This window comes from Leptonotus elevatus, chromosome 12 (assembly GCF_054856555.1).
Source record: "Leptonotus elevatus isolate MCC_2025b chromosome 12, RoL_Lele_1.0, whole genome shotgun sequence".
Taxonomy (NCBI): Eukaryota; Metazoa; Chordata; class Actinopteri; order Syngnathiformes; family Syngnathidae; genus Leptonotus; species Leptonotus elevatus.
In genome coordinates, this window is record NC_141250.1 from 14430658 (window position 1) to 14445951 (window position 15294).

The following is a 15294-nucleotide window of genomic DNA, read 5'->3' on the forward strand; positions in this document are numbered from 1 at the left end:
ACTGCAGCCGACTATTACACGGTTAGAGCGTAAACGTGTTTACAGCAGCATGGCGCCGGCTCTTCTGTCTGTTACGCCAACGTCCCTGACTTGCTGTCTCAGTCGACTTGAAAGTGAATAGACAACATTCTCCCTCACCTGCGGTGCTTTTTACCGTGATCATTCATTTAACACACCGCAGTAGCGCTCTCATTCTCTAAATTCACCCATGAGCGAGCTAAATGTTTTCCTATACGCTTGTAGGATGGGCTTACTCTATATTCTATTACACGTTCATCTGCATTCAGGCCCTCTTTATGAAGCTTGAAACCTACCTAACCTTATCGCAATGCGAGAGTGTGGTTATTATTGATCTCAATGGAGTAAACAAGCCTATCATTTTGTATATTCCATCCAGGAATTGCTCCTTTCTCAAGGGGGAGTTGACTTTGATTATATCTTATGGGTGTCCCCTTTCCTGAAAAAGTAATAACACCTGAAAATTTGCTCTTGATCAAAAATGTAATAAAACGTGATCATTTCACCAATAATGTAATAAATAATCCTGACTTATATTGTAGTAACATTTTTACAGATAATTGAATACCTTATTACATTATTGTGGATTTATTACATTTTCAGGTGGGTCTTTTTTTTTTCTTCCTCACAACTGATCATGCACATTTTTGCAGATAATGTAATATGTGTTCATTTTCAGTCCAAAGTTTTACATTTTGTGTTTTGAGAATCTAAGACTGTTATATACAGTATGTACATTAACAGCAAAAATCAGAGCGTTAAAATGTTGGTGTTAAATATGCCAGTGTTGATTTTAAACTCTGATTGAGGTCAGTGTTGGAGTAATTCAACAGCGTTTATTTATTTAGTGTTAAACCAACTCTGCAGAGAGTTAATCAAAGTAAGCTCCGCCCACTTGATGTGCCGCAATGACTTCTGGGAGTGCTAAGTGTTACTGTTAAATGTACCTTTTCTTTTTTTTATTGAATAATGTTTTGTTCATGTTTTATTGGCAAACAATCCAAGATGTGTTAAGTTTACTGTTACATCAGAGTTCCAGCGTTGTTACCGCTCCCACTGTTAACTCTCTACTCCCATAGTGTTGTTAAATAATTCTGGCACAGTGTAAAATGGTTAATTAAAGTTTAGAGCAATATAAATCCTGAAAAAGTGTTACCGGTTTAAAGGACGTCCCTGTCCTGTGAAAAACACTCATGTCCATTTTTTTGTTTTGTTTTTATGTTTTTGGGATGTTTGCATTTAGTTTCAACCCTCAAATGTAAAAATGTCAAAAATGGACATAAGTGTTTTTTTCACAGGACAGCAACCATTTTCAAGAAAGGATTTCAGTGCTACACCGCATACTCCATTGTCTTTGTCCTTGTGTGTGCGCAGGTAAACGAAGCAGTGCCGTGCCACAGTGAATGCAGCAAATACAAGTGGCGGATTGAGCCCTGGTCCATTTGCACCATCAACACGCTGGGCGACTCGCCATCCTGCGGGGAGGGAGTCCAAAGCCGCAAGATCAGGTCAGTGAACGAGTGAGCCTTGGCAGAGTGTTGGAATGGCAACACCCACCAGGGGGTTGCTTGGATTGGCTCGGGTCCTGGCGCTCACTGTGCCAAGAGAGAACATTCAGCGCAAACAGCTGCCTTCTAATGAGTGGTACTTAAAATAGGCAAAGCAGTTAAGTGTTGATCCACTGTGACTATATGCACGGATTTTATTTATTGGACTATGCACCCTTAACAAGGCTAGGTTCTAATGTAAATCTAATTCATTTGTTTCAGATATCCTAAAATCTCAACAAAAAAAGTGCTTCAATGAATGAGTAGGTTGACACTAATTCAAGAAAACACTCATTAAAGCCGTACATGCGCATTGGATGTTTTGCGTTTGCTTTACAAACTGATCTCTGAAAGATCTAACTGAACCTGAGAGCCAATGAAAAACCTCCTTTATATTATGGAGAGCAATTTGTAGATGTATTCCAGAAAGAGCTAGTTAGGAGTACCGTGGGAGACTATCGTAATATTTCTACATCTGCTGCTCTGCCAGGTGTGTGAAGAAGGGAACAAGTGGGGAGGTCAGCACTGTGGAGGACAGTCAGTGTGATCAAGAGGAAATGCCACCCAGAGCCCAAGTTTGCTTTCTGGCCTGCCACAACGACTGTGTCATGTCGCCCTGGGAACCCTGGAGCAACTGTCCATGGGTAAGAAACCAGAATGGAATACATACACGTATATGCTACATATGCATATTAACTCATTCACTGCCATTGACGGCTATAGACGTAAAAAAAAAAATATTTGAACTATTTCTATTAGTTTCACATTTTTTCCCCACTTTTGTTAACAAGTGTATGAACACCTAAAATTATTTTTATTGTACATTTAGAACAGATATAAAATTTGTGATTAATCGAGAGATGAATTTTTGTTAGCATAATTAATCGCATGACTTCACTAGTTAACTCATGATTAACCACAAATTTTATATCTGTTCTAAATGTACCATTTGTTCCCCCTAGGTTTTCATACTCTTGTTAACAAAAGTGGAAAAAATATATAAACTAATAGAAATAGTTCAAATGAACTCTTGACGTCTATAGCCGTCAATGGCTGTGAATGAGTTAAAGTACTTCTGAGGGATGAGACGTTGCAGTTTGCTTGGTAGAGAATATCATATGAACCATATTGCATGATCGTCATCGTCACAAATACAGATGTTGTGTAAGTCAACTTAATGGACTGGAAATAAGCATTAGCTGTTTTGTTTGTTTGTTTTGTTTAGGTATCTGATTTATAATATACAGTATTTGTATTGAAAGTAAAAAATGACAGCTCTCCTGATATAATGATCAAATAAAATAATAGTAAGCTGCACTTTGTCCCCCAAATAATTACATATTGAGTTTGTTTTAGCTGGATCTTTTGTAATAGGGTAATTATGTACAATCAAATAAAAAAGCTGAACAACGCATTTACATTCTAATTAGACATCAGGGAAATGTTTGCAATATAATATGCTATAGAATTAGATCACGCTCTCCTCTCTGGGTGTCTGGAATGAAATTAACATTTCAAGCCATTGCATATTGCGCATTAAGGCTTGCACTTACTGGTGCGAATGTGTACAATGTGTTCTGTTTAGCTGTGGAATATTATACCACCATGGAGCCTTGGTAGAAGCCGACCATTATAGGCTATGTAATGAGTTCAAGATTAACAGCATTTCCCAATGTAGGCGTTGGTGATTGGACTTTTGACTCATTTTTTGACTGTTTTCCTTTGTGTTTGTTTTTGTTTGAAACTCAAACTGTGGTTAGCTCCTCTCCTGGCCCGTGTCTTCGCCAGCTGTCGAGTGTGTTAGATGTGGTCTGAATGAGCAAGGCAACAGTTTTGTAATTGTAATGCCTACCTCTTCTGACTTCCTTGTTTTTGTTGCGTGCGTGTGTGTGTGTGTGTGTGTGTTCAATATCTGGGTCCCAGCTGTCCAAGTATTCAGTTGTTCCTAAACCAGAAGGTTACAGAAAGTGCCGGGATGGAAACAAATTCTTATGTATACTGTACGTTTATTTAACATTTAGGTTGTTGGGTTTTTTTTTTACACAAAGTTCCCCATAATCCTGTTCAATCGTTCAATTCACAAAAAATAGTGCTAATTTACTCTCATTGATTTGCAGCCACGAATCGTGTCATCAAAGTCCGCGCTCGCGCCGAGCCACCGACAAGAGAAGGCTTTATTTAACAAAAACTAACGACTGCGGTTACATCATCTTCCCAAACTTGATTTCAAAGGTCTAAGAGCTGAGAATGATGCAATAAAAAAAAAATGAAAGAGCTGACAAGACTGTGTAATAGGTGGAAATGAATCTGCACACAAATATAGCTTCAGGCTGACGGACATCCTTCTACAACGAAGCATGGCAGCTATCGATTTTCAACAATACTGGCTTACTGAAACGTAACTTTTTTTTTTTTACAAATTTTTGTCCGACTTTTATTCTTCAGGCGACATCATGCTGCGAGGCTTCAACAATATCAAGAGGACGTGGCGTTACGCAACAATTTTTATGCTAGGTTCAGACCGAACAAGAAATATTGCGTCGCTCCGCGTGTCTCGCATGTTTTTGTTTGTGGGAGAAAACGGCGGTCGCTTCGGCTAAATGTGCTATCTTGGTTGATGGGGCAATAAACTCAACAAATATGCCAACTTCCTTACTCCACATTCTCCAATCCTGCTGCTTCTTGTCTTGGTATTGGTATAATACTTTACCAATGAACACATACTAAACAAAAATATAAGCACAACACAGTTTTTTAATGTGTTTAACTTTTTCTATTAAAACAAAACAAAAGTTTTATTTCTCTCAAATATTGTTCACAAATCTGTCAAAGTGAAATAATCATGCTGTCTAATCAGCAATCTTCAGGTTGATGCGTTATCCTGGCAAATGAGAAGTGCTCACAAATAGATGTGTTTGTGAACACATTTTGACAGAACTAGGCGTTGGACGTTTGAGTTTAGCGCAAAACTGCAGGAAAAAAAAAGTGTTTAGATTTTTGTTCAGTAAAATAGGGTTCAATCTTTGCTCTGGTAGTTTTGGTTTAGTATAGCTCACACTTTTAACGTAATTGCACTTTTTTTTCTATCATTCCCTATTCATTTTTGTCTGAATTCAGGCCATAGAATGAGCTAAATGTAGATTTGTGTCTGAGAGTGATGCTACTTTAACAGGGCGCTGTTTATATTGCAGCCTAATTGTACGAAACTTGACTTTAATCATTCTATGTTATTCAGAAACTGCGTGAGCAGGCCTATTCTTTGAAAGCTCGTAATCTGTCAACAACAAAAGCCAGATTGGAGGACGTGGCGTTGTCATGTACAAATAGATTTGTGTGTTTCAGTGACAGTTGGTGTGAAAACCGCTGTTGATTAATGAGCCTCCCAGTGATGAGCCTCATTAGGAAGTGACATTGATTGAAGTGCATGTTCTGATGAATCAGGACCACAGGGGCGAATAAAGCTGGAAGCAAAGACGCTTTCTTTTTCCTGCCACTCTCCCGAGAAAGACTTGCCGAGCAGGTCTGCCATATTCAGCATTTCATATACCGTAGTCACTTCGTTTATTGGTAACGGGTTTGTAGTGCTACTTTTAATGGGTTGCTCATTGCCATCATGCTAGCTTTTGCTCTTGAAAAACAGTCCGCAGAAAAAAAGACCAACAGTATTTCTTTTTTGCACAATCCTCTTTATTCTTCACCTATGTAAGAGCATATAACAAGAGTTACCTCATTAAAACGGGGCTCAGCAGAGGCCTCACAGTCAAGCATCAGTTACATTTGAAATTACAAAAGAGATTATTAACATAGCGAAATATATATATTTTAAATCATGTAAGGCCCATCGCACAGAGTAAGTCGGCCACGGGTGACTGAAGTTGTCCAATGAGATAAGAATAACAGAACCAAGTGGTTGAGCAACACACATCTACAAAAAGAAGAAAAAAAGTGACCCTGCATTGGGTAGTGAGGCTCACGTGCAGTATATTGTATTTATTTTTTCATTGAACCATAAAAACATGGTGTGATTGTCAAGGAAGAGGTGGATGACTACAAAGACAAAACAGGCAACAGTAAGGAGATAGTGCGCCTGTACTATATAGCAACAGCAACTCGCTTAGGCTTGGAGCACAAATATATATTTTTAATGTGAAAGGTCATGTGTATTTAATGTAATTTTGAAATGGTCAACCGCTAATGAAGCATTTGGCGAACTCTATATACCATGTGACAGGTCCGTTAGTTTCAGTGTGTGGCAGGCCTGACGTGTTTAGAATGATCATGTGACGTTCTTTTGTGTGAAAGTTTTTGTATTTTTGGATCGGAAGCGCTGGACTGAACCGTGTCAAACTAAATCCAACTGGGGAGTAGTCAACTTTGACTTAATATCACTGAAGTTAATTAGCTTTTTAGAATTATATATATATATTTTTTATTATTATTATTATTTTTTATTTATTTATTTATTTATTTTTTTATTCAAACAATTGGTCTATATACAGTATAGCATTTTCACCAATGTTATTTAACATGTCTGTTTAACCCATAGACATTGTGAGTCAGTTTAAATGTGTTTGAGCAATGATTGATGTATACATTTTAGTTATTGTTGCTGTTATTATTATTATTATTAGTAGTAGTAGTAGTATCATTGAAACAGCCAGAAAGTGCAGCATTTCCATCTGACATGCTGGATACCGAAAACAAAGAATAGCATAAAATGTAAGTCAAGTGCTGTCGTAATGTCATGTGTTTGTTTGTGCTCCGCACATGCAGCAATGTGACCGAGGCTCTGAGAGAAACAGGAGCAGACATATCCTCCGCCTCCATGCCCTGGGAAGCGCAGCCTGCCCAGAAATGGTGCAGTCGGAAAGTTGTACCCTCAACAGCACCTGCTTCACTTACCAGTACCAAGTCTCAGGTAGGAAGATTTTATTTGTACAACTGTGCTAAGTGTACAGGACATATTTAATGTTTTAACTTTTTTTATATAAATAGCGGTAATTTACAGTATTGTACAAAAGTTATCATTAATGACATTGAGAGACAAAACATATCGCACTCTAGTATCTCGTATTTTCAATTCAATTAACAGTACTTTAATCCCAAGATTCAATATTTAGCCTCTAACAAATAACCCCCATGACCATGGTTACAGCTGAATAGAATATTCAAGAGAGTGATTCCGCCCAAACAACCGTCATTGGCCGGCAGAGGCCGCTCTCCAATGAGCTTAACGACTGTTGTGTTGCATCCCAAAAGAGTGATACCATTTGTGGCCGTGGCGTGCCTCCAACTTCAAGGATAAATGATTTTGTTTCCACACCAAGCGCTGAGGTTACAGCTGTTCTATTTAAGCTTGTGCATGAAGCTAATGAGCTCGGATGAGAGACGAAACATCTTCTAAGCTCAGTGGTTGCCAACTGTTGTCACCAAGGGACCCGCATCTTCATATTGTCGGCAAGTAGCGACCCACTTCTATAGACATTAAGAAACCGACCACTTGAGAATGACTAGACAACCAGCAGTTCTGCTTTGATGGACTCGCTGCCCTGAGAAAACGGTGACCTGGGTGAATGAAAATATTTGCAGGCATAGTAACTGTTCAACCTGGCTGAATGTCAATGCTGAGACATTGTAGTCATACAGCATTGCTAAAACATAAAGCTAAAGGTTGTCTTGGACAGTTTTTTTTTCTGCACATGCTTTTGTGTAGACATCTATTTAAAGTGTGTGTGTGTATACCGCAGAATGGAGTACATGTCGGCTGAGCGAAAATGCCATCTGTGGTGGAGGTGCCAGGCAACGGCTTCTCGACTGCGTCCAAAGTGATGGAAAGATTGTGGACTTGCAAAAGTGTGAGCAGGTAACCTTTAACATGTCATTCTTAATGACATGTTATTCAATCCGATATGAAAATTGTCATTTTAACTTAATCATACTGTCACACTTTGAGCTTGTGGAGGTTTCTACGAGTACTCACACGTTTTGAAAATGTTCATGTCTGATTATTTGTTTGTTTATCTGTGCCCTGCGATTGGCTGGATTCCCATCCAGGGAGTTCCCTCCACTTCTTGCCCAAAGCATGGATAAGATCCAGCTCATCCACAACTAAGCATGGGCCGATTACTGGTTTGATTGGATTAGCATGGTAAAAAAAAAGTCAATATTTCAATTTCAATAACCTTTAATACTGGCTATCATCGGTTATGAGCGCTTCTTTTAATTTTTGAGGGGACGTCTCTGTTTTTTTTAAGTTAATTGCCACCAATTAACTTGTTTTTCTCCTTCTTCAGAGGGCGTAAGACATCAGAAACAAAATGTATTTTCTCTCAGATTAAAGTGCAAAAAAAAAAAAACATGCCAGTGGGTGCTAGTTAGCCCCAAGGACCACATGAGTTGCCCATGGGCCTTTTCTAAAAATAGCGCACCAGTTATGGGACGGGACACTAGCTTATTTTGAAGAATTAAAACAGACCAATGTTAACATTTATTTATTTAAACTTAACACGGTACCAAGTATTCTATATTTTGTTTAAAAATAAAATACATTGTTCAATGTAAATAAATGCTAGTTTTATTTAGCATTTTTTTATTTATTTTTTTAAAGGTCATTTTCAAGCTGTTCATTTTTGCTCACGATCATCATACCATCAGAATCTAATACCGGCCGGCCCATGTCTATCCACGGCCCGAATATGGAAAAGCGCTATAGAAAATGGATAACGGACTGCATAAAACTGCCCACTGGGTACATTCACATTCAATTCACGTGAAGATCAGTGTTAGCAAAATTGATACCCCCCCCCCCCCCCCTTTTGTTTCAAACAAACAGGGTGCTCGGGCTTTCAATAATTTATATATATTGCATCTATTTATGTTTCATAAGGCAATTTGGTCTCAAGCTAAATTATCTGCAGCAGCCTCTGCTTTTCTCAGTGGTGTGTTTAAAATAAATTGCAAACGGCTCTTGGTCCCAAATGCACTGTTCATTTTTCATGCATTGTGCAGCATCAAAAATGAAAGGATTTATGAGCCTCAATGGAAAGTTTGAAATGTATATTTTACAAAAAAAAAGTGTATTAAAATGTTTAATTGGTAGCAGAGTTCGGTGCTTATTGCCCTTTTGTTGTACAGCTTGGACTGGTCAAGGACTGGACGTTGGTGGAGAACTGCGTGGTCGACTGTCCGGTCAGCTGTGTCCTCTCAGATTGGTCGCCGTGGGGACGATGTTCGCATACCTGCGGCAGTCAAGGTAAAAATAAATAAATAAATAAAAACTTAACCCAGTAACTGATTACATTTGCAAGGCTTCATTATCTCCTCAACTCGGGTATTCCCCAGCATCCTGCATGAATAGATTTTAATGTGTTAAAATGGAAACAATTAAAAGACAGAGGGAGTTTTTGCAATATGGCACCGTGTATCCCATTTTTAACTGTCACCTACAAATTTGCTTCCAGAGGTCATAGTGAGAGAACAGCAGGTTGATTGCATCTCAGGTTTATAGAGCTCACCTGAGCCATAACAGGATAAGCGCTTTTAATATTTCAGCGCGACTAAATAAAATATATATCAGATTCTTGCAGGGTGGTTTCAAAAATGCAATTAGAGATCACCAACCTGTGGCTTCCTTTGAAAGAGATGTGTTATAAGCTCATGCATTAACCAAAAGGTAATGATTTTAACCTGGATCCATGCATGGTTTGCCAGGGCTTCGTAAAGCCGCTCTGCAGGAGAGAAACCTTGTTATTCTTTTAATTGGAAAGACTCACTTGCATCTTCCTAAGTTCATTAATTTTAATTTGACATTGGTTGCTCTTGCCTCCACTCGCTCGGAGAGGTTCCCGGCCAAGCATGCCGCAGCTGAGGCTGTCAAGTCCGTCTCGCGACTCGGCCGCCGCTTCCGGCCAATCTGTCGGCCTCGACGAGGGATTTGTGTCATCTCTCTTTCAGGGTGTGATGATCAGGATGCCATTGGAGCGCTTGTCTCTTCTGTTTTTGAGAACTTGCGGCGCTAACAACCACTTTTTTTTTTTCTGTCTTGACCCCACCACTGATGAAGGTCCTGCTCAGATACTGAACTGTTCTCTAACTAGCAAACCCTCTTGGGCCACTGCTTTCTTTTCAGCCATTTCCCAAACTTTTACGCTCACAAATTATTAATGAGTCCCTCGCACGAAACACTTGTGTTAGGAGACTGCTAGACATGAGCATTAATGATGAAACAGAGGAAAAGTGCTGTTGAACTAATTCCTCTTTGTCTCTGGCAAAATGTGTCGTGAGGGAAAACGTGGGCACAGCTGCCTTCTTTCTTCTGAATATGCATTATATCAATTTTAGACGCCCATTTCACGCCGCTCGCTGTGTGTGAGCTATTTTAGCGCGTGAACGCGACTTTTTAATTGTTTATCAGTTTGCCGTGTTAACAGAAGCAGACTAGAGGAATAATTCTACTGTGGAATGCTGTGTGATGTGTTGTGTTGCGCAGGGCAGTCTGTGCGTACTCGGAGAACCTTGCGGGAGGCTCACGAGGGAGGTCGGCCTTGTCCAAACCAGCTCATCCAGACAAAGGCGTGTCCCATAAGGCCTTGCTACATGTGGCTGCTCAGCGACTGGTCCCCCTGCACCATAGAGGTATGACTGTCTTAAAAAAAAGTTCACATTTGAAGTTGGTTCAACTCCAAAATTAACTGTAGAACATTTAGGAGCTTCAACTGCTAGTTTGAATTCCGTATAGAATAACAACACAATGAAGTTATGTTACCTGAATCCTTACTTGTTTCTCTTCTGCTTTTTTACATTTCTTTCAAAATTAGGCACCTGGTGGTTTTGACATTTTCCTTGCCAAATTTTCAAAAATAACTAAAAGAAGAAATCCCATTTATTTACCCAGAATTAATAATCCTATCAAAAACACAGACTAAGACTGTAAGTCTAATGTAAGATTCTCATTTTTGTACATATTGTACATATGTACACATTTCTTTTGGTATTTTCGTAGATAGGCACAGTTAGAAATTAGCGCCATAGTGGGAGTGAACACAGCCAATCAAAGCAGCTCCTCTCATTCCGGATGGATGGATAGATAAGATAGTGTTGTCATATTTAGAAATGATGACATCCACCACACACGTATATAAACGGAGCGCAGAATCTGACTTCCTGCACTTCAATCCAATCCACCCAAAATCGCAGTACAACACTTACGTCCCAACTTAGACCTGGTTTCACCTGGTCGAAAGTCTAGTCTACTTTCTGTCACCTCATTGTCAGATGTGCGTAAAACAAACTTGCCCCGGCACGAAAATGGAAATGCACCTGCTGCATGCACGTGTGCCTGTTACAAAAATAAAGCCCATAGTTTCACTTTCAAATGTAGTTTGCTCTGAAAAGAAGTTTCCTGTTTATTAGGGCCAAGAATGTGTTGTTGTTTTTTCAGCTCAGCCATCATCTCCTCTTGCATCTCTTCTACAAAGGGTGCCCAAATGTCCCATACAAATGGCAATGGTTTACATGTTATAATGCCAATATGAAACCATTCCACATAGCATTTTCTTATGGAGGGTTTTGCAATTGCACATACTAGAAACCACCACTAATTATACAAGCATGTGTGCCTGTGCAGGGTGCAGACTGCGGCCAGGGGGTCCGGAGAAGAAACCTGTCGTGTGTGGTTCACAAAGGCGACTGGACCGAGTCTCCTCCTCTGCCAGTGGCAGAGGAACTTTGTGGCGACAAATTGAGGAAAGAAATCCAACAGGATGTGGCGCAGCCTTGCTTTGTTCCCTGCCAAGGTAAAGCTGCCCTTATTTCAAATACTCTTTCGCCGTTCAAATGCGTCAACATAATTCACAAGCGATGAAGAGCTCTCCAGCAACACACTCATTTTACAGTAATTATTTTTTGCCTGTATGAATTATGTATTATGCATTCATTCTGCACTCGTAACACCGATAATTATTTCCCTGCTTTACATGCCACATCGTCAATACTTGTGCATTCATTTGCTGGAATCCATCACCTCCCCCCAACTCATTGACATTTCCGCTGCTGCTGAAAACAGATGCTTTTGCCAAGTCAATAAACTACTACAATAACTAATTAGCCATTTATCTATAACTGGCCATGTCTAAAAGTGTCCTCTGGATTCCACGTGCTTGCTCAACTAACCGCATTATTTACTGATGCAGTCAGCGTACGACAACGCTTTCTTACCAAAGGGGTAAGAAGGTCAATTAGAAAGGTGCGACGTTAGCATTGTTTTATGGGGGAACGTGGGATATTGTCATGCTATCTTCTTGCACGATCAAAAATGAATACAGAGCAGCATGTCATCTCTCAACCTCCTCTGTAGTTGAGCTGTATTGTCTATTGTCAAAGCTATTTTTATATCACAAAATTCTAACATATAGGATGAATAAAGAAAATCTGAATTTGCCTCGTTCATTCCAATACCACAGGAGCAAGTATGTGTCCCATATAGTATATTTATGGTGATGTTCCGGCTACCGGCTTCCGACCCAGAGTCTCTTGTTTGCTCTGAAGACGCACAATTTGCAGTGCGCCTCTGATGTTTGCCTTAATTCCTCACTCAACACACTGCTGCCGCAAGCTTCAGCTCAGGATCAGGGGCTTTTGATGTGATTGTGTGTCAGTTGGTGAGAACTGCTGCAGCCAGCGAAGAGGCTGTTCAAATGTGTGCAAGGCAGTAAGTGTGTCACTGCTGTAACACCATGGCTTCTCCCATGGCACATTTTTACAACCAATTCACCAAAAGTGAACTCCGGGAATATCTACATTGTACTATAAATAAGATGAAAGCTGATGCCTAAGTTGGCCATGGGAATTGAACCTGGGGTTCACTTGCTATATAAACCAGCTCACTGTTTCCTGATGCCATAGCCTACTTGCAGAGGATGACAAATAGCATGTGTTCTTTCTATACCATGCTTGACCTTATTAAGTATGCTGGGTAAAAAGAGTGACAGACGCACACACTGAGTGGTACAGCACACAAGATTGATGTGTTGTTGACTACATCGTGACAACATGAGCTATGACTGGAAAAAAACGTACAATGCTGGTACAGTCAGATTGAGCACAAAGGTGCGACTTGAACTGAATTAAAAGCCATGGTGCAGCCGAAGAATGCAAAATCCCCGATTATTTTTAAATACTTGCTGGTTATTTTAGGTGTTGACAATGTAGCATGTGTAGTTGGATGGATTTAAAGACTTCTTCTCCTGTTTATTATGAGGGAGAGAAATGGCAACACATTGAAAACCATATGTGTTTATCAGGTACCTGACACTTCAACACTTGTATGCGAATGTATGATACAGATTATGTGTTAGCATAAAGTGTGTGTCATGATCATGAGATGGAGAGAATGAGGAGCTCTGTATAAAAAGAAAAAAAAAGCTAATGACATTCAATTCATGCGGTGAGTTAGTGTCACTCAGTGTGGTTTGAGTTGCATCTGTTGGATTTAGTGCCATCTAGTGGTGAACTAATATTTTCATTCATTTTAAAAAAGCGACTATTAATTTCAATAATATGCACACAAAAAAAAAGTTATATCACATCAACGTGCATTTTTTTATATAATCGTAGGTCTAGTCTCGTAATCATATTGCATAGGTCGCACCATGGTGGGAGGCTGACATGTTTCGCCGCCATCTTTGCCAAAGGAGAAGAACTTCGCACACGTAGTTGGCCTCTGGTGGTGCTCGTGTCAGACCCAGCGGGTCGATCGCCGCTTACCTTCCACAGCTGGGGCCTGCAGGTGGTCGTCGCTGAGTCCCGCAGCTTGTTGCTCTTGCTAGCTTTTGCTAGCTTCTCTCACTAGCCGCTCTTGTTAGCCACTCCAGCGAGTTCTTGATAGCTACTCACTTCAAATAGAAATTCATCAATACATGTGGAGTCACAAATGTGTGTGCAGTTTTACTTATCTATTATACTGCCAAAAATGACCCCATCAAAGACCTTCAGGAAGCAAAAGTGCTATTTGTAGCGTGACCCCAAAAAAATCAACCACTTTTCCCTGCTAAAAATGTCTTCCCAAATCAAATAAATTTGGCGCTCCCTCGCGAGACACATTTTACTACTGGCTATCGAGTTATACGTTTTTATAATATATGACAGTGGTTGGTCTATTATCTCTGAATACCCACTGGGCTGTGAGTAATTTGTTTGCGCTTTTGGTATCAGTCACAGATGTGCAGAAGGAGTTTTCTCGATTAAATGTACCAGACACTGTCAGGGGAACGCCAATAAAATGATCGCTGAAATAGCGCTTGCCAGTACAGGTGTGTGTGTGTTGCGTTATTGACTTGGCAGTGATTTTTTTTTTCTGTCTTCAGGAGACTGCCATTTGGCTGAGTGGTCATCTTGGAGCTCTTGCCAATTGACTTGTGTGGAGGGGCGGAGCTTTGAAAGCACAGGACGTCAATCCCGCTCCAGAGCGGTGATCATTCAAGTTACGGAGAACCAGGACACCTGCCCACAGCAAGTCTTTGAGACGCAGCCGTGTAAAGGTGCTGGGAAAACATTTGATCAGATCATTTTTCTTTCAAAAACGCTGCTCGATAGTATCGATTTAAAACCATATTTTACAAAAATAAACATAATAGACAATTAAATATCCATTAATTTTCTATAACCGCTTATTCTTTCCAGGATTGCAGTGAGCTGGAGCCAAAATGGCAACATTTTGGACCAGTTGCCAGTCAATCACAAGACATAAAAACTGAAAACCGTTCACGCTCACATTCACGCAGCACTGAATGGGAAATAAACCCACATTGGCTGAACGCAAGTCACGCCAGTGACTGCTGTGCCATGATCTCCCTTTTGATATTCATGCAGAGAAATGGAAAGTTTTTCAATCCATTGAGTGAACACAAAAAGCTGCAGCACACTGTTAAAAGAAGCAACGGAATAAGAAAAATGCTTTCTTTGTCAACAAAATGTAATGGGTGATTGCTTGAATCTACAAGTGTAGTCAAGATATTTGACTGCCCTCTGTTTTGCATAAAACAGCTCAAATTACACAGTGGTGGGAACATCATGATTTTTCTTCAGTATGAATTGTCGAGAGAACAGTTCTAAATACTTCCAAAGCATCCAGTTTTAGTTAACAAAAACAAACTCAATACATAGCTAAAATAAAAATAAAAATAAATTAATAAATAAATTAGACAGAAATTATTCTACCAAAACAAGAAACAAAAACTACCAAAACTACATTTTACATTTACAATCCTAATGAAAACTTAAAAACGAACTAGTACATTTTCAAAAAAACTAAAGCTAATACTAAAACCGCCTAAATTCATAAAAATAAACTAAAACTAAAATAAATAAATAAATAAAAATTGCAAACCCGTTTAGAAAACTAATTAAAACTAACTACATTAAAAAAACTCAAAATAAAATTAAACCTAACTATAATTAAAATTCCAAAACTATTTTATTTTATTATTTGTTATTATAGTTTGCAACCACCACATCCAGCAACCCTGTTTTACACATCCACACTACACCACTGGCTCATTCATAGTTTTTGTATTCTACTTACATGTGGGACAATTAATAAATAATAAATTAGTGCTGTTCAAAGGTAAACCGTTAACCCATTGATTCATTGCAAAAAATTATCGCATAATCACGTATTAACGTAGGTTATAAATTTGGCGGGCAAAAAATGTTGATAAAAAGCCTTTTTAAT

The 15294-nt window shown here is 39.3% G+C and overlaps 1 protein-coding gene across 2 annotated transcripts in view; it reads left to right on the forward strand.

Annotated features, from left to right (window-relative positions):
• thsd7ba (thrombospondin, type I, domain containing 7Ba) overlaps window positions 1–15294 on the forward strand; it is a 154007-nt gene that overhangs the window by 129318 nt on the left and 9395 nt on the right. For both annotated transcript variants that reach the window (XM_086091736.1, XM_086091735.1), the window contains 8 exons: window positions 1393–1526; window positions 2056–2209; window positions 6339–6483; window positions 7313–7428; window positions 8700–8817; window positions 10054–10199; window positions 11191–11359; window positions 13928–14101. In XM_086091736.1, the coding sequence (XP_085947862.1) occupies window positions 1393–1526; window positions 2056–2209; window positions 6339–6483; window positions 7313–7428; window positions 8700–8817; window positions 10054–10199; window positions 11191–11359; window positions 13928–14101 (1156 nt within the window). The remainder of the gene's footprint in view (window positions 1–1392; window positions 1527–2055; window positions 2210–6338; window positions 6484–7312; window positions 7429–8699; window positions 8818–10053; window positions 10200–11190; window positions 11360–13927; window positions 14102–15294) is intronic.